Below are 20539 nucleotides of genomic sequence, written 5' to 3' on the forward strand. Positions count from 1 at the left end.
CCCAGCACCACCATATTCACCATTTAACCACACCCCAAGTGCCACAGCCACGCTTTTTTTTTTACCAATTTCGGGGAATTCAAACAAAAAACAAGTAAATGAGTGTGAGGCCAGACACACCAACAACCCAAGGCACGAAGAGTGGAGGAAGAGGAGGATGAAAGGCACCACCTCCCTCTAAATCCCACTGATTGTCCCCCATTAACCCCAGGTGGAGGTGGCACCCCTGCATTCCTTAGATAGGACCTCAAGTAAATAATTGAGGGAAGCTGTGGCTGTTCAGTCCTTGAGGATGTGGAATAAAGCCATGGAAGGGTTTTAAGGGCCTACAAACACTGATGAGCCCCCAAATGGATCACCCCCACTTTGTCATTTGATATGAGGCTTTTTTCAAGGTCTGGCCATGTTTTGTACAAAATATTATGAGTTTTGTAAGGTCTAATTATACTCATTATTACTTCAGGGGTACCTAGAGGCTGATGTGCTGGAGCAGCTCCGTGGACTTGTTCCTTGCTTTAATTCCTTTAGTTAATTCTTTAAGTCCAGCCAGGAGGGTCATCCTTCTAGAAATGTGATTTCACCACCAGCAGAATCAAAGAACCAACCCAAAACACTTCAGGCTTGGCTTGTGAGGGTTATTTGCAGAGCACTTGAATTTCTACATCAATTCTAGCCCATTTAAAAAGTGGCAAGGAACATTCCTGAGCAGTGGAACTCACTCAAATATATTGTTAAAATATTAGAAAATCCCTGGTGTGCTGCTGGCTCAGGTACAAGCACGCTCCCAAGCAATTCCTTGGCACGGGCCAAGGGCCATTCCCAGGAGACATTCTGGATGGAGCCACCTTGTTCTGGAAGGCCAGGACATTTCACAGGCTGGATGTGGGCTGGTTTAGGCCAGGTGGCATCAGCAGGAGGGCTGTGTTTAATTAATTCATGGAGCTGTAGCCAAAAAGTCCAATCCACTCCCTGTACCGACAATAAGTCCTGGAAACAGGAGCAGAGATGGCCTGGGAGAGGATGAGGAAGGTTGGATGGCTCCTCCTCTTTTCCAAGCAGCTTCCCACCCCCTGGATATCCCAGATCCTGAGGGAAATTCCCCATTTTGCATTTGGCAGCAGTTACACCCTGGAGCCACCAGCACACGAGGGAGTCGCACCTTCCCCATCACCTCCAGCTTTGGTTCCCCACTGCAGAAATGGAGGGCACAGCTTGAAATAAATCCCTTGGGAAGCAGGAAAGCCCTGCTGCTCTCCCACCCACATCCCACAGCACAGAGCAGGAGGTGAGCTCTGAAATGTGGCCCAGCCTGGGGCTCTGCCCTGCTCACATGTGGTGCCCCCACATCTCAAACAGCTTTGAGGGCACTCCCCATGACCTGGCCCCAGCTCTCAGAGAGATTAAGGGATGAGCTTGGCCAAGTCATGTCTCATTTCTGGCCCTCTTTGATCTCTCTGGCCCTCTGTTTGTCATTCTGTTTAGACTAAAAAAGTTTAGGCATTGCTTCTATCCCTTAAGCAGCTCAGTTAGAACCTCTAAAAGGAGATGTTCAAAACCACTAGACAGCTTGAGCTATGTTAATGGGGCTAATGATGTTAATGATGATTATGATGATGATGATGAATCAATATCCAGTGTTCAAGGCCAGGCTGGAGCAACGTGGTGTAGTGGAAAGTGTCCATGCCCACGGCAGTGAGGTGGAATGAGAGGAACTTTAGGGTCCTTTCCAACCCAAACCATTCTGTGATTCTGGGACCTGACTCTTTCATCTCATCTCTTGGTGATTAATTTTATTTTTCTCTAAATAACAGTCAAATTTTAGTCTTTCATGCCTGTTTAAGAGGAAGCTTAGTATAAAATTTGCCCTCTCATTGTTTTTTCTCTCTCTTTCTCTTCATTCTGTGTTTTTCCTCACATGCTCTTCTCCACTCATCTGTGCTCCATCTCTGATTCCCCAGCTGGCTTACACAAAATTCCACACAAAACACATCCCTCAGTGTACCTGAAACTTGTAAGAGATTCAGGCAAGTCATAACTTCTTTCTAAGCTAAAGGCAGCTCTGTTTTTACTGGATTTTACTTCTCATGCTCCCCTCCTGCTCAGCACATCCCCAGCTGCAGCCTGAAATCACCTTCAAGGCATCTCAGTGACACCACGGGAAACAACAGGAGAGAAAAGGGAGAAGAAACCTATTTTATTTTTCTGGAGGTGAAATCTCTCATCTGATCCTTGTTTTAATCCCAGATTCTTACAATGCATTCTGAGTCACCCACTTCCTCTGCGGGAACAGCTGTCAAAACCCCGCCACATCCTCGGGCTCCTGCGGCTTTACAACTCCCATTAGCAGCTCCTTAAGGGGCTGCCTGTGAGGTTCCAAACCTGCCAGTTCCCATTACCCAGCTGCCAGGAAGTGCAAATGGGAGGCCGGGTGGGAAGCTGAAGAAGGCAGGGGGTTGCCCTGCGGGGTTTGGTGGGAAGCAAAGCCGAGGTAGATCCATCTCCCATCCCAGCATCTCCAGTTGTTCGCTCTTCTGGTTTCAAAGCTGAGCAGCCTGGGTTAGTGGGAGGTGCCCATGGGCAGGGGGATGGGAATTAGGTAATCCTTGAGCTCCCTTCCAACCCAACCTCTTGGACTTCTGCTGCTCACAGTGACCCTGAGATGTGTCACAAAGTCTCTTTTCCCAGCCCAGCGCTCGAAGAAGGAGTCAGAGCTCTGCATTTCTCGGTCTCAAGGTTGTTTATTGTTCCTTATCTATAAAATTCTTTCTCCTGTCCAGCCAAGGTCTGTTCAGCAGCACAGACAGAGGCACTCTGCCTGCCCAGGGCTGTGTTATCTTTTTATACTAAAAACTATGTGTACAATATTTACAATTAACTTCCCAATACCCATCACCTATGTTAGACACTGAGCTTCTACTCTAAGCCAACCCAAAAGTGCCACCATCACAGCAGAAGATGGAGGCCAAGAAGGAGAAGGAGAAAGGCTGGACATGCCCAGATCCCTCCATCTTGCCTCCTGAACCTGCATTCTAAAAACTCCAAAAATCTATTTTTCACCCCGTGAGAAACTAATTATTATTCTAATTAGACTTTTGTGTCTTGCAGGACTTCATATAAGGTTGGTAATTTGCTCCATGGGTCATAATCAAAGTCACAGGCACCTTGGGCTCTGTGCCAAGGTCTCTGAGCCCCCTGGCAGGGGTTCGGGCAATCCAGGACAGCCAGAGGGATGTCCTGAATTCCAACACCAACCCATTCCATGATGGTATGGAAAATACCTGGATCAAAGTGTTTGCCTGGTTCCTCAGAGCTTCAAGCTGATGTTTCTCACCACAAGAAAGGACAAAGCAAAGCAAAAGCAGGAGGAGCATTGGTTGAGCAGAGTTTTCACTGATTTAGCAAACAATTCCTTGGGTGAATAATCATCTGTGAGGAGAACAGCAGTGGGACACCATCCCAACACCAGCACGATCTGGGTAAAGCTCCAGCATTTCTGTCTGAGGATGGCAGCGCTGATTCTGTGTAAAGGAACCAGCTCTGAAGGGGTGGATTAAAAGCCTGGGTGCTTTTCCCACAGCAGGAAATGAGACTGGAAGCTAAAATAAAGGAATAAATGCAAGAATTTTGTGTGCATGGGAAGGAGAGAGTTGGAAAACCAAAGGGACTTTGGAAACCCTTTGGAGACACAAGTGAGAGTTCTCAAAGTAACAGAATCATACAATGGTCTGGGTTGGAGGGGTTTTAAAAATGATCTTGTTCCAAGGTTTAGGTTGGGTATCAGGGAAATGTTCTTCCCCCAGAGGGTGCTGGGCACTGCCCAGGCTCCCCAGGGAATGGACACAGCTCCAAGGCTGCCTGAGCTCCAGGAGAGTTTGGAAAGTCCTCTCAGGGATGCCCAGGGTGGGATTGTTGGACTGGAGGATCCTCGTGGGTCTCTCCCAACTCTGGGTATTTAAAGCTCAGCTGCAATGAGGAACTGAACAGCTCCAGAGGTCCATTGTGAAGAAAAGGATTTGATCAAGCAAGACAATGTGCCAGGCAAGGACACATTGACATCAATGGGTCAAGCAAGTCAAAGCCTGGGATAACAACAGTTTTTTTAATTGTTGTCATTCCCCCAGACTAAATTTGGCCACGTCCAACCTATTCTGAGCTCCAGCCAGTTGTTTTGGAATCACATCCTGACAGGGACACTCTGCCAAGGTATCCTGACTTCTCCAGCAAAGTATGATGACCATGGAATCCCATGGGAAGCTGCTGGAGTCCCTCAGCCTCTGGAGCTTTTTTAATGATGTCATTTGCAATGGATGGAGAGGCATTTCTCCAGTTCAGGGTACCACTTTTGGGGCTTAAATTGGCCCCAAGGCCAGGCTTATGTTAATGAATAAGGCTGAAGGAAGGATCTCCCACCACCACTGTACAAAGACTTTTCCAACAGAAGTGAAGAAAGAGGAGCACGCTTCAAGTATAATTTAAAATACATTTATTGTTTCATTTGTTCTTGCTTTTTTTTCTTTTTTTTTTGTTATACAAAGATGTTAAATAACTTAAATACATTCTCAACAGTCACTCAGAATCAGATTTATACCTACAAGCTGTACATATGAGGTAGAGAAAAATAACTTAGGCTCCCATAAGACATCGGAAAATAAACAAAACAAAACAAAAAGAAAAACAAGAAAAATACTAATCCTTCATGTTAGTATTCCCACCTCCCTTTAAAAGGAAATGCCATCCCAGGTGTGCAAAACAAATCCTAGACTTTACATTCCTGCTTCAAATTATTAAAGGTGGGGTGGTCCAAGGGAAATTCCTGGGCTGATTTGGTGATTGGTGTTTCAGATGGATCCATGCTCAAGGGGAGCTGGAAGGATTATCCACACATCTCCTGATTTTCCTGATTTCAATCTCACCTCTACTAACCTGGATGTCTTTATCCCCTTCGACTGTCAGCAGGGAAAACGGGCACCTCCAGATGGGCCAAGCACCTTCCAGAGGTGCCCCAGACCTGCAGACCAGGGGCTCCTTTCCCCAGGGGGATGATTCCAGACCCACATCAGTGCCAACACCTCTCCCAACACTCCTGAGGGAAGTCATCTCCTGGCCTCTTGGGTCATCTCGCCCAGTGCTAAGAAGGGTTTTATCCCATTTCTGAAAACAATCAGCAACAACTGAGAGAAAGGCAAAATTCTGATGTTTCCCCTGACAGGTGGATTCGATGTGTCTGTACAATTCCTGGCCTCACTCCCCACTCCCTCCCTGCACCTGAGGAATTGTAGTTACAGGAAGCCAGAGTAAAACTGTGCTGCCAAATCCATTTTCCTTTCCTCCCCACCCACAAAGCCTCACGATTCCCTTTTTTTCTTTTATTTCCTCTGTACAGATATATTCTGCTTGCGAATAATTTGGTTAAATCCAATGTTAGTTGGTGAAAAATAGATCTAAAAGCTATTCAGTGGCAATACCCATGACCTGGCTTCTTCAGGGGGGTTGAGCAGATCTAACCAGGAGGTTGGAATGAGATGGATCTTAAAGACCCCCCTCCAACCCCAAACATTCCATGATTCCCCTGGACCTGATCCTGTGCCGTACTAAGTGATTCGGTCCAGAAAGGCCACATCTTGTATTTCTTGTGGGAAAACGTCACTTTCTAAAAGTCATCACCTAATTAGCACCCTAAAAACTGAAATCCAGGGTGAGCTGGCCACGGAAGCCAGACTCAACCCAACAGATGTGCCCACAGAGCTGGATAAACTGGGAATGAGGAGCTTTACTGCACCTGTTCCACAGGGTACAGAACAGACTGGATTTTACTGCAGCATCAACTGAGGAATTTTTCACAGGCACCATAATCCACCAGAAAATCACCTTAAGCAGCATCTACTCCATGAAAGTACCCTTGAGAAATCTGTCCCTTCATCTGGGGTCTCATCCAACCCTACCCCAGCCAAAACACCCGACTGTATGTTCCCTAAAACAGGGCAGCTGAAAAACCGCGGACAAAGGAATTCCAGACCTGGCCTGAAGGAAGGCAGATGTCAACGAGCTGCTTGACAACAAAATCTCCTCAGAAATTATTTCAGCCCCTGCTCAGGTCTCCAAACTAGCAATCACAAAAGTTCTTAAGAAAACAGGGGGTCCATAAATCATTCCCTGCTTCCCAAGGTGATGGACAAACTTCCCGAGTCACAGTAGAGCAAATCCCTAGCTCCCCAGTTTTATACTGCCCCATTCAAATAGATAAAAGTTGCTTGTGTTGGATCAAGCCTGGAATTTGGTCCTCTTCATTTAACCTTCCAATGTACTCAGATTTTGATTTTATTTTCCCCAACCACCTTTTTAAGAGCTGTTCTTCCCCAGCCAACTGAGCTCAATGGCAAATCCCCAATAACTGCAAATAGATTTGGGATTTCCTCCATCCAGACCCATTTCAAAAGGAGGATGTTCAGCTAAAAAAGGGTAAACTTGAAATTTTGGGGTAGATTTTTTTATCTTTCCATTATAAGCTACTCATTTTTCATAACTCATTTTTAGCATTAATAATGATAATAATTAAAAATCCCCTTTGATTAAGCACTGCTTGTTTCACCAACTGGAGTTTTTGATAACTGGAAGATAAGGAGAACATAATGTTTAGGACTTGTTTTGCATTTCTCCACATCCGGCATAAATGAGTCAGTCACACAGAATAGAAGCTTGTTAAAAAACAGATGACGGGTGCAACAATTATTTCTGTGGGTTTTTATTTCTTTTAATAGAAAATTCTAATATAAAACAGCAAACGTTTTCAGTTTGCCTTGTTTACAAAAATATTATATATATTTTTTTTATATTTCTGACATAACTAAAATGCACTATTCAATAAAAATATTCTTCCATCAGCTAACTTCTCTTTTTAAAAAAATTAATAAAAAAGTTATATAAATAATGGTTGCACCCCCCCACCCCAAAACTGATCTGGCTGGATCAGCTTAGGAGAACCAACACTTTGACACTTTTGGGGGGACAGGGGGTGAAAGGGGGTCAGGAACCAGAGATCTCCCCTCCACCCATCTGTCCTTCTCCAGTTACATCTGAGCAAAATCCTATTTCTCTGGGGATAAGAAAAAGGGGGAAAGTTGCTTTGCACTTTTGTTTAATATTTATATATATATATATGAAATGACACCATGAAAAAGTTCAGGGACCCAAAGCCACCGCTGAAGTAGTTTTACAAAACCAGGCAATTTCACTGAATTGCACTGGAGATCCAATGGTGTGGTGGCAGGATCAGCCTCTCTGGAAAAATCCAGTTTAATCCAGCTGGGACAAAAAGGGTTTTACAGGACACTCCCCAGTGTTTTATACAGGAGTTCCCACTCTTGTGGATGGAGTAGCACTCGTGCTCCATGAGTTAATTCAACTCCAACGCATCTCTCACCATCAGAAAACCCAGGCCTAGCACTCCAAAGGGATTTGGGATGGTTTGACAGATTCTCTCCCAGCTCTGACTTAAGCTCCACTGGATTTTTCCAAAAGGAGGCTTTTGCCCCAATTCCTTCTTCAACGATAAGGCAAACATTGGAAAACGCTGGAACTAAAGACCCCCCACCCAAAACACACCCACAGCGTGGTGCAGGGGGCAGAAGAAAAATAACCCACATTTGTTTTACCACCCTAGGTCAAAAGGCCAAGAAGACAAGTTCTCCTGATTTCAGAGTGTTAGTATATTTTATACACTGCCTATACATTTAACACATGTGCCTCGCTACTATTTAGTTATTTATAATTTTTTTTTAACCACAGGAGAATAAACCTTGCTATTTACAATATATAACAGGCAAGTACTATATCCACATGAACATAAATACAATTTGTGGTGGTTTTTTTTTTTTCTTGTTATTCATTTTTTTGTAATTCTTTTTGTCTTTTTTTTTTCTTTTTTGTCTTTTTTTTTTTTTTTTTTTAAATACTTACAGAAAGCATCCAGGCTTCAGTGCGTGAGTTATAATACACAGAAGAGCTCTTTCACTCAGTAGTTCATTCACTCTTTGCTGCTTCCTTCTAGACAAGCTTGGACAATCTGCCTGATTTCCCACCCATCTCTCTCTCCCCCACACTGCTGAACGCACCAAGCTTCCCTACCCCATCCCATCCCATCCCAGCATTTTTCTGGCCAGGATATCCATGCCAACACTCCCCTCTCTTCTGCTTCTAGGGACTCATTCTCCTCTCACACCAGTGCAATGTGGAGTTACTCCAGCGAGGTCAATGGAGACAGAGACACCAGTGAAAAGGAGGAAAATGAGGCCCATGGTTTAAATATAACAATAATAATAATAATAATTAATAATAATAATAATAATAATGCACATAAATTGCAGCCCATCCTTTAATTAAGAACAGATTAGAAAAAAAGAAAGAATGGAGCCAGAAATAGTAATTCAGACCCCAAAGTTCCTGTTTTGAGCAGGTTTGGATCTGGCTTTACTTTGAAGGGGAAGAGCTATTCTAGAACACACAAAAATGTAACAGTGAGTTTGCACATATGTGTGAGAGAGAGAGACAAAGGGAGAAAGAGAATTTAACATAATACCACATTGAAACCATAAGAAGGTCCTTCTGAAGGGCTTTACAATAAATAAATGTTCAATATTTATATATATATATATATATTTATGTGTCAAGGTGTGCACATATATCTATATATACACACTGAATAATAGGTTTCTAGGTGATTTATTTTTTTAAACCATTAGATAAACTGCTCAGGGGTGACTTTCCCAAAAGCTGTGAGACCTTCCTGGTGCTTTGCTGGGGTGGAAGGTGGGAATTCCACATGTGGATTCCACCTTCACTCCTCCAGCATTATCCCAAGCTCCAGAATTGTACAGCAAATAAGGAAACACCAAAAAAGAGACATTTTGCCTCCCTCTGCAGAGCCATGGTGCTATTAAACAGCAACACCCTGTCCCTCCCCCCTGCCCCCTCCTCAAGATTTGATGCCAATGAACCAGGCTGGACTGCAGGTGTTTGTTACTAGGAAAACCCCAAATCTATCTTTTCTCTTCCCAGTAGATGCATATGAACAGCTTAAATATTAGTGGCTACAATTAGGGGGGGAAAAATTAAAATTAAATAAAAATAAGGAAAAAAATACATTGAAAAATAACGGTTCATCTTGGGAAATTGCTCTCTTTTTTTTTTTACTGATTTTTACTAATGCTTGAGAATCTCCTCTTTTGAACACCAGATCAATGGCTTATATAAACTCGGTGGAAATTGCTACTACTGGACAATCAAAAATTGCTACCAAAAATCAAACAAAACACCCTCTGCTCCCCATTTTTTCCTTAGAAAGCTTCATTCAGGCAATTCACTGGCTGCCTCCAATCCACTTTTATACGAAGAATATTGGCACGCCAAGTCCTGGATTGTAAATCTCCTCTTCCAAGCAAAAAAGAAATGCTGGAGGTTATCATGTGTTTCACAGCCTTGGAGTGATCAACCCCTGCAGTCAAATTTCTGGCTTCTCTCAGGTTGTCTCTGTGTCGATTGGTTATTCCAAATCCATGAGTTTGTTAGGATTTAGCAGGTGTGTTTTTAAAGTACAGTTCTCGATCTAGTGGTTAAAAAAAAAAACAAAAACCAAAATCATCTTAAGGTCATAGGGTTTACATACAGCTTGTGTCATGTACCACTGCCATGGTTTAGAGTAAATGGAATGATGACCTAGGAAAGAAAAGTCAACTCCTCCAGAGGTCTGATCCAGGCCAAAACGGCTGCTCCACAAGGCAAGACAGCCCCGGGTTCCAAGAGGCACTCGGATTCCTCTTGTCCTACTCAAGAGAAACACGTCCAAATTCAACTCAACGAGTTTCAGTTGGGATTTCTGAAGCAGTTACCACAGGTTGACCTCCATCAGCAAGAGGTGGGAAGAGGAGAGAAAAATAAATCATGCGCGAAGTGAAAATGAAACAAAAGTATCTAGTGGTTTAAAAAAAAAAAAAGGTGAATTCAATTTAAGACAGCAATAGTGCTAAAGAGCCTGCATTTGGGTGAAGTGTTTTAAATAAAGAAGGGGATTGGACTGAAGGGGACAGGCACATCTGGTGTTCTGCTGTCTTCCCAACCTCTTTCTTGGATCTATTTCTGTCTGCAGCGTGGTGGACCCAACGTTTCCGAGCTGTACGTGGTGACGATGCACGATGCGGACACGGAGCTGTCATTAAAGAGCTGATGCTCCCGTGGGTCTCTTTGTCAGAGCCTGGTTTGCTCCATGTGCAGAAACTCCACTGGAAGAACCCATCAACCCCTACAAATCCCTCTCCAGTTTTAGGAGAAATAAATGTCCGCTTCCGGCACCACTGCACTCAAAGCGGAAAGATCTTTTGTGTCAGCTCTCTAAGCAGCTGGGTGAGCTCCAGGAATAAAGAAGTACAGGATATTCATGCCAAAGGGAATCTCTTAGCCCAGGAGTTCATGGAGGATGGCTGAAACAACGTTCCAAGGAGAAATGATCCGTCAAACTACGTAGACGACGAAGGTGAAGGTCAACTGGTGTCTAACCCCAGTGTGACAGGCACTTATTTCCACATGGTTGGACCTCATGAAAATTCAGTCTACAGGATAAACAAAACAAAGAAACCAAAACAAAAAAAACCCCAAAACAAAACAGCAACACAGCTGGGTCACCTGTACCCTACAAAGTGCTTATGTCTCAACATAGCTTCCAGATGCCAGAAGGTCAATCAAACCCTGTTTGTCTCCATAGGCAGTTCTCCAAGCTGGCCCGTGCAGCAGGCGCCGCGGGTCATGTCAGTCCTTGCAGGTGTAAACCTCCTCCCTCTGGGTGCACTGCTTGCACTCCACGTAGCAGCACCAACGCACCTGGCACTGGCACGGGCGCGTCACCACCCGGCTCTGCGTGTTGTGGCCCCGGCCGCAGCAGATGCTGTCGCAGTTCTTGTCCTTGTAACACTTCCGTCCCGAGGTGCCGGGGGAATAGCGACTCATCAGGCAGAAGCTCGGGGAGTCGTCAATGTAGACGAGATCCGTAGTCCTTGGGATTTGATCGCTGTGGCCGGGGATGGATTTTTTAGGGGGGGAAATGTCGCCTTCCCCCGTGGCCTCGTTGGTGGTGCTGCCCACCTTGAGCGAGGTCTCGTACTTCTGCTTCAGCTGCTTGCCGATCTCGTGGAAGGGGGAGAGCTGCCTCCAGCACGTCCGGACGGTGCAGGAGCCGGACACGCCGTGGCATTTGCAGGTGGTCTCCACGCCGGCTTTGATGACCTGCAGACACACACATGGCCCCAAAGAGAATCAGTCATCAAAGCATCAAGTAAAACATGATATTTTCTAGAAGACGCTTCAGGGACACCAAGTTGAAGACAATACCAAAAAATATCTGTTGGAAGCAGACAGAAAACGCATCCTACAGGATATACTTCAAGAGGTCTCAGTTCCCAGACTATGACATTCACCTGCAAAAACTTTGCTTAATTGGCTAATTAAAGATATCGAAAAGGTGCACAAAGATTGTCCAGTGCTGCCACTCATCGTGTAGATAGAGATCTGAAATTGTGATACAACTAAGAGATTAATACATATTTTAACACCTATTTATCTTTGTCAATAATAAGTAGGTAAGATATAAAAGTGGAAGAAATGGAAAGAGGTGGGGTGGCACATGCTCCAGAACAGAAATGTGGATGATAGGAACCTTCTCCATACCACAGGACCCCAAACCCAAGTACAAGAAGCAATCTTAGTTTAGCACCATCCGCTGACTGATGCTAAACAAAGGATCCCATTCTTTTCAAATCAACTCCAATAAAGAAGTTTCACAGCACAAAACCACATCCATCTACGTAGAAGCAGCATTGTAATGTTCCAGCTCCCCTTCTCCAGAGAGAGATTTACACCTGGAGCACCTCCATGGGCAACACATGAGCAGAGATGTTATTTGGACAGCCACAGATACCCCACATTTTGCCCACAGATTATAAACACAAATTTGTATTTCTAATTCTCCCACCCTGCCCCTTCCCCAAAATTAGGTTCTGTTGACTTTAAATGGGTAAGGTACAACCACCCCTTAAAACAGCAGGTGAGGACAGAGTTTGTTTGACAGAGCTGGGTCCTGACAAGGCACCAAAGTACTGTTGAAAGTGCCCTTCCTTTGGGCATCTACGGTACCTAAAAAAGAAGAAAACAACCTCCCCCCGTGCCCATGATGGCATCTGGCTCTGCTGTGGCCTCCTGACAGCAGAGGACTGGCTGCAGTCCATTTCCTGACCATCCGGTTCTTAATTATTTGGCTGCACAAATCCTGCTGAGCCCCATGTGCAACCGTGCAATAGGTCATGGACTCGGAATTGGGGCCTGGCCCAATTGTGATATTCCAGAAACATTTTTAGAAAGACAATATGCATAATGCAGCCTTCAGCAGAGCCTGTCCAATGGTCACACTTCATTCCTGTGACAGCCAAAGACCTTTGCAAGTGCAATCCAATAATACACAGTAGCATTCAGAGCGGTGGCGGGTTACAGGGGGAGATGTGTTGCTGGTTATAGCGCTCAGCTGGGATGGCTTGGGTAAGGGCTGTCACGCTTTGTGTGCCAAAGTGTCTCGCCAAGTCCACAAGAAATCCCACAATGTCAGACAAGAGCGTGCAGAACACATTTCAACACCGAGGGGGAGGGGGGAAAACCCCAACCCTCACCCGTCCCCTCCCTCATGTAAAGTCCCGTTTCACTGCTTGTCCAGAAGTGAGAGCTGAGTTCGTGTGAAACAAAGCTCCTCCACCTGATTTCACGCCCACACCATCGGCAAACCGGGCAGAAATTGCTGGGATACTTGGGAAAGGGCTGCACACTGCAGTCATTCATCACTTCAGGCTTTCCTCAACCTTTCCTCCTCCCCCAGAGCATTTGCATCTGCTCCACCTGGAAAAGGAGACAACCCCCCATTGCCCAGGAGTTGGGAAAGCAAGAAACCAACGGGAACTGGCTCAGCTTGTAGTCCTGCTCCTGGGCTTGGAGCTGATTGAACAAGACAGGGTCATGAAACTCAGGAAGGGAACCTGGAGTCGGGGCTGTTCTTGTCAGGAGCCACCTCTCTGGAGCTCTGCGGGAGTGCTGACGTTGCAGGAGCACTGCAGCCAAGGCGTCCACGTGGGGCTGGTGGATACAGCCCAACACGTGTTGGAAAACCTGATCCTGACGGACTGGCAGCTGGCTGATGGCACAGGACCTTCAGTCAGGTGTAAGCATGTAGGTTTAGGCACTTGAATCGCATCAGCCAGCCAGGGTTGACCTCACCGAGGCAAACACTCGAGTTTAAACACCTCAGTTCGAGAAACACCTCAGAACTCTCATCGCAGTCGGGACAGCCAAAGCAGGGCAGGACCCTGCAGTGAGGCAAACACCTGCTCCACTGAACAGCTCTCCAGGCTCCCACTGACAGCTGAGCACATCTCTATCACCAACAGGAGCCTGGGGACCCAGCCCACACAGAGGCACCTCAGTTCAGGGGAGTCTGTGAGCAGAATCCTGCCCTTTGGGCCAAACTCAAGTGTTTAAATATCTCCACCTAGCACTAACTGAGGTGCTTTAAAACATTCTCCTCACGCCAGCTGTCCCTCCAGCAGCATAAAGGTCCCTCAAGGGGTACTAATTAGTGTATTTGGGTAGATTAATTTTATTCTCATCTGGGCTCAAACAAGTTCCACATGAGCCCCAGTGTGGATTTTCCTGACTCGCTTCTAGCTCCTTGTTAAGCAGTGGCTGGGACAGCTCTGCTGGACCAAAGCATGAAAGGTTTCCATTGCCCATGTCCCCATGAATGCAGCAGTTTATGAAATTCAGTGTGGATTTTCCTGTGGCTGCCGTGCAAGCGCGGTGCCTCCCAACCGCCCCGTAAAGCTTCTCCTGGAAGGACCGGGAAGGGCTCAAGAATGTTACGAGGCAGCAAGAGTGAAAATCCTAGAAAAATTCCCTGCCCAGGCAGCCTCCCCTGCTGCTGTCAGTCACGCTGCAGCTCCTCGAGGCGCTGCGTGATGGGGAACTGCTGCCTGCAGCCCCAGCCACCCACGAGCCAAAATGAATCTTGGCAAAGCCCTTCAGGTTCCCGTCCCGCTCCCCAGCTTCCACAACGACCTTTCCTCCTCTTGTTGCAAGCTCCTGTCAGAGACACTTAAATCCACCTCATTTCTTCAGGAAGCAGAGCAAGACTGATCCAAGTCAGCAGGTTGCTTGGAGAAAGCTTTGCTGGCTGGATCCTAGGACAAATGTCTGGATCACGCTTTCAAACCTGAAGGTCTTCTATCCTTCTTCCAGGATAGAAAAACACAGGGTTTTTTTTCCCCAAAAAAGTCTTGGTTAGATGAGGAAGAATAAGGTTTTACCATATAAAATCATATTTCAAGAGCTGTAGCAGCTCCTGCTTTCTTTTCAGGGCTCATCACAGTTCAGAGCCTGATTTACCTCCATCCTCCACAGACCTGAACCTGTCCTGAGCTCACCACTGAATAATCACTTCATCCACACCAAGAGTGGCCACCTGCACCTTTGTCACAGATGTGAAGCAGAGTGGCTCAGCTTCCATCCAAGGCACAAAATATTTCATGCTCCCCATGGCCCCAACTCCACAGATACCAGACAGCAGCAGTGTTGTAGTAACTCAGGAGTAGCAGCAAGAAGGAGCATCATTTTTGTACTGTGTGCTCTAGAGAGCTCCTACCATGAAAACAAAGCCAAACAAAGACAAGCGGTGGGTCAGGGGTGGCATCACACATGGGAATTCTGTCCTCCCACTCTTCTCTGAACAACCACCTGGTCTGGCAGTATCAAACAGAACAGTTTGGGAGGAAAATAAGGATTTTTAGCTTGACTTAGGAACACAAATTCCCACTGACCTTGCCGTGAGAACACCCAATACTGACCAACACAGAATGAGGGAAACACAAAGCAAGACAGAACCGTTTTTTCCTGGGGTTTTCCTGCTCGGAGGAAACCAGATAGCTCTGCTGGACTGCCTTCCCAACTGGCTTTACATGGGGCAAAGGGATCACAGCAGAGCATTGCTATGCAACATGTAATCCTTCCTCCCAACAATGGTGCGCCGCGAAGCTCAGACTGAGTGCCCCCGTCATGATCAGTCTCAGACATGCTGCAACACACAATTTCTCAGTGTTTTAGCTGAAACGCCGAGGACAGGATTCCCATTCATTCCCAGCTGGGTCACGGGGCTCTGGCAGTGGGGTTTTTTTTTTTTTGGTTTTTTTTTTTTTTTTCAGACAACTCTTGTCTGGGCAGCAGCAGCCCAGGGCGGACACCCGGCCGTGGGAATTCCGCGCTCATTGCTCCGCTGTCGTCATGGCTGGGCTGCGGCTCCAGGGCTTCAAACCATTCGCTATGGTTTGGGGGAGAGGAGGCAGCAAACCCTCCTCGCAGGCAGCTCATCCAGGGAAAAGCCTTGCCTGGCTTTGGGAAGGGCTTTGGGATGCTTCCCCACAAATCAAATCCCCTCCGTCGCCCCGTACACGGAGCCCTCTCCAATTTAAATAGGCTTAGTCATTCTCCCAGCTCAAGTATTAACGTTTGTTTGGACAGCAGCCACGGTCCCCACACACAAGCAGTGGACCAGACTTGTCCCTTCACACTGGCCAATGCCACTGGCTGAACTATAAAACTTTCACGGATTGTTAGAAGTTGTCCTTTCTTTTTTCTTCTACCTTGTTAAAAAAAACCCCTTCTTTTCAGGCTGTTCTCAACCTGCTGTTTCAGAACAGTTTTCCCCTCCCACCAGCCTTCCCTCTTTAAAAAATGGGAACATTCATATTTCTGTGACATAGGTATTAAAACACAAACATTTAAGCATAGAACAACATAACCCTACTTAAAACTGAGAACTTCAGAAGTATTTTCCCCATGCTCAGTATTCCTAGCATGCTTCCCATGCTAAAAAAGCTCCACATAAACAACCAACTGCAATCACTTATGGGACACAGCAAGCAATTTTTTTTCCAGAGTATTGATTTCCAGGCCTAAGAAAGGCTTTGGCTGAGCCATTCTCAGCCTGAAAGAAGTGGAAAATCCAGAGAGCACGCCTGGGCATTCCTACCTGTCATAACCTGCAGCAATTAATACCAGTGGTGGCCCTGAAAACTGATCTGTACATTAAGAGCTCTTCTCAGGCTGTTATTTGCTGGGTTTGATTTGTACCTTGGTAAACATGTGATGCCCCATTTCTCACTGCAAACACATCCCTAAAAAACAGCCAAGAAGGATGCTTTATGTCTTTTGGTTTTTTGCATGCACCAAGTGGATTAAACTCCAAAACAGCAATTATTATACATCATGAGGGTGCAGCAAAAGCTGGAGTTGGACTGGAACTGTGTTAATGAGCAGGAACTGTGTGAGAATGGATGGTCAGTGCTTGTAAACACTGTCCCTGCAACGGGAGAGTTGTGCCTCACTCCGCCTGTGTGTGACCTTTAGTGAGTCACTTAATCTTTCTGGGTCTCAATTTCCCCCCTCTGCTCAACAGAGCTCCAGAAATGAAGAGGGTGGCATGCTCTGATAACGTGTTATGTGATAGCTCATGAAGTTCCTCAGACAGATGATAGCTGGGCAAACATCTCCCTGATATGGAGAGTGCATCTCCAGCCCTCCAGAGAGATCCCTGCCAGTGCTGCCTGGGGGGGAAAAGCCATTCCTCAGATGGAATTCCAAAATAAGCAAGTCAACAGCAAGGGAGAGTCCAGGCACCTCCCACTATCCTCTCCAGAGCATCCCAGATGGTTCCAGGTGTAGCTGTCTCAGGGTGGGGCTGGACTTGAAGCCCACAAGGGTGACAAGGACCATGACAGGGGCTTGGGACAAGGCAACCTTTAAGGTCCCTTCCAACCCAAGCCGTTCCAGGATTCTGTGATCCTTCAGAAACACTTGCTCTGCACACACCAAAGCATCTTGTGCAAAAAACAATGAAGCCTCATGAAAGGAACCAGTTTCAAAGCAGGAAAACTGCTGGAAGAGAGACCTTTTCTTCTTCTCCATCTCTACGTCCCCATAATTTTGTATTAAACACTCAAGACAACTGTGGTTATACATGGACTTCAGGCAAAGGTTTGTGGAAGGATGAAGGGAAAAGGCAGTGAGAACATGATAATTTTTTTTTCCTAGGGTAACAGCAGCCCCTTTTAATTGTGCCCCTTGGATCTGTAAGACATGCTTGACCAGACATACCTCAGGAAGAGGTCAGCACTCCTGGGATTAAGAAACTTAGCAACGCTCCAGAGAGGGAGTTGGAAAGTCATGTTTAATGATACTTGGCTGAGAAACTGGGCAAATTTAATTAAAACATCACTTACTCAAGCCCAGTGGAACTAATTGAGTGCTCTAATATTCCGCCTTTTCATTAATGGGTTACAAAAGAGGGCTGCACTTGTGTGTACAAGGGGGAAAAGGGGGGAGGATGGAGAGAAGATGAGAGCTTTAGCAAGGCTGCCTGGGCTTCATTTAATATAACTCAGAAACTTCATTGCTGGCCACGGAGCTTTAATACAGTTGACTTCTCCCCCATCCCCTCCACACACACATCTCCCCCCAAAAAACCCTCTCCACCCAAGACCCCTCGGAAAGAATGGCTGAATGAGGGAGAGTAGATCTGGCAAAGGAAGGGAAATTGCTTTTTTAATAAGTGGTCTATTCAGAACTCCCGCTTTTCAATAAAGAGAAGGCTGGAGAAGTCCTGGTCTAATTACCTCATCCTCACACTAGACAAGCTCACCCTTTCATTAACCACTGAGGTCATATCATATAACTTGGTGAGCCACCATGGGCACAACATGTTCAGTGATTATTTCACTGGTGGCAGCAAAATTACAGGCAGCCCATCAAGGTTGTAAAAAAGCAGAAGTAAATTCATAATTAAATGAGAACGTCTACCAAGAGACACTAAAACTAGGCGGGATAGGATCATGTCACCCTTGCAGAAATACAGGGATTGTTTGCTGGTGTGACACCATGGAGAAACTGCTGTGGTGACCAGGAGGGGAGAGGGTTGCTTGCCAAATTAGTCAGTCCAGCACAGGTCCTTTTTTTTTGCTGGGTCTCAAGGGACTATTTGTATGTTTTGCCATGGTGGGGAGTAATTAGATGGGAGAAATGACACGTAAAGAATCAGTGAGAGACCACCAAGCTTGTGCTGTATCACTCATAGAGACTTCTCCACTCCCTCAGTGAACACACACATCCACACGCTGCAAGAACTCCAGCTCCAAACTGCTCAGCTCCAAAATGGCACAAAAATCAAGGCTGTCTGCACCCCTCTACTGCCTCTGATCCACCCAAAATCAAATCTAGATTGGTTATTGTTCCAATAACTACACTAGGTGAGTCCAAAGGGGTTTCAGACTGCTGCAGTCACTGGGTGAGCAAACCCTGCTTGATAGTGGCAAAGTCTTTATGGCAGGAGTTGGTTGGTGGGCAGCTTCTTTAAAGGCACAGAAAATGTGCTGAGAATCGTCTTTAACTCACTACCTTCCTCAAGGAAAATATCCACAAACTCAGCAAGGAATGCAGTAGTGCCCTCAGCCTCCATCCTCTCATCCCTGCACTTGCAGTGGGAACAGGAGGAGGAATAGAGATCAAACCTGGTATTAATCCACACCTGAGAGCAAGCAGTGCCAAAGATAATCCATCCACCACATCAAGAGGGTCAAACTGGTTTCAATATTCTGGAATCTGAACCAAGCACTGCAAGTTTTGACTTTGTAGTCACAAAGCCAGCCTGGGTCCTTATCTCTGATCATCATCTTAGTGACACTGAATTGTGCCAGGGGTTTGGGGCCACGTATCCCAACCGTACAGATGTGTTCTCCTGATCTTCCACCACCACCCTCCTGAAAGCTTCCTCCTCAACATTCCCTCCCTCTCTGCCTGGCTCCATGGTGGAGCTGTGAGCCTGCTGGGCTGCTTGGCTTGGCTTTCAACCACACCACGGCCCGATGAATTATTATATCCAGCAGCACAAACAGAGAAATCATTTCAACTGCTGCTGCAAACAGGCAAAGGAAAGCTGTCACACAGCAATCCCAACTCGACAGGGACGTTGTGGGTGGACAAAAATAGGAGCAGTGGATCACTGACCTGCAGCAGAGGTCTGTGACTTGGGTTGCCAGGAGGGCTCTGGGTGTCTGGACAACCGTCACAACTGTTACTCAGCTGTTCAGCTGCAGATACCACACTGAGAAACCACTGCCAGTGGCCACAGTCCCACTGTGCCAAGGGGAGTGGAGGCAGAGGATGCTGGAGAGTCCTGCATCTTCCCCTGGGAGCTAACTCGCAAGGATCAGGACACGGAGGGGAATGTTCAACCTCTCCCGCTCATCCTTGGAGTTTGTTTAGCTCAGAGTCGTGCAGTGCAGAGCACAGATGATAATTAAGGACACAAATCCTAAATCCAAGAGTGGCCTCAGCCATATGGACATCCTGACTGCAGCTCCTGGGATTGGGAACACTGGGAGTTGGGCCAAACCCATCTGGGAGGTTTTTAGCCCTGCCACTGTTGGTGGATACCCCTGGAGCTACAAGGACATGCCAGTGGCAGCCAAAGTCACATCCTTGGAGGTTTTGATGAGACTGTATTGTGTGACTCTGGAATGAGAGGAGAGCCAGGACATCTCACAGAGACATCCAGCATGGAAACACAGCTTTCAAGGGCCACCTTCTCCACTGCTATCTCATCTGCTACACACTCAACTCCAAAAGATGGGAATGGAAGGACAATGAAAGGAGAGCCAGGACATCTCACAGAGACATCCAGCATGGAAACACAGCCTCCAAGGGCCGCCTTCTCCACTGCCATCCCATCTGCTACACACTCAACTGCAAAAGATGGGACAGAGCAACCAACACCAGGGTTGAGACAAGTTCCCTGCAAAGCCTGTTTGACACGTCAAAGAGCTGCCACAGGAGTTCAGAGACACTGAGCCCTTTAATCCAGAGCAGCAAAGCTGTCAGCCAAAACCAGACACCAGCTAAATCCAGGATATTTCTAATCCTGATCTCAGCGCTGTCTAGGAGCATCTGGTAGTGGGGAGAGGGGGAGACTCTCTGCTGGCCAGCCCTGGCTGGTGGCATTCCCCGATGCCCCAATTCCGTTGCGAGGAATGACATTTTATACATAGACACAGCAACAACTGAGCTGGGGTGGCCATTCCTAGAATGCACAACTGGCTGGGCTGCATTTGCCTGGGAAACTGGAGACCCAGGTCCCCCATCCCAGCCCCAAGCCTGCATCCAATCACACAGACAATAACAAGGCTCGAGGGCTATTTCTGGCCTTGCAGTATGTCCCCCTTGGAGGTTGGTGCAATGAAACACTGATCCTAAGCACCTGTGCTGGCCAATCTGAGGGATTTTCGTGTTGGAGCAACTCTAGGCTAGGTACAGCCAAGCATTTTATGGGAGAAGGTGGAAAGCCTCTTCCTTTTCCCCTTGCTGGGATGACCCAGCACTCACAGACACTTTGTCCTTTACATCTGTCACGGAA

General features: G+C 46.5%; 1 protein-coding gene across 1 annotated transcript in view; it reads right to left on the reverse strand.

Annotated features, from left to right (window-relative positions):
* Positions 1–4466: 4466 nt before the first annotated feature.
* The window catches only part of WNT9A (Wnt family member 9A), a 66295-nt gene continuing 50222 nt past the window's right edge, over positions 4467–20539 (reverse strand). The window contains exon 4 of the mRNA XM_054646704.2: positions 4467–11271. Within this exon, the coding sequence (XP_054502679.1) occupies positions 10798–11271 (474 nt within the window). The 3' untranslated portion in view covers positions 4467–10797. The remainder of the gene's footprint in view (positions 11272–20539) is intronic.

The sequence above is a fragment of the Agelaius phoeniceus genome, chromosome 1 (assembly GCF_051311805.1).
Source record: "Agelaius phoeniceus isolate bAgePho1 chromosome 1, bAgePho1.hap1, whole genome shotgun sequence".
Lineage (NCBI taxonomy): Eukaryota > Metazoa > Chordata > Aves > Passeriformes > Icteridae > Agelaius > Agelaius phoeniceus.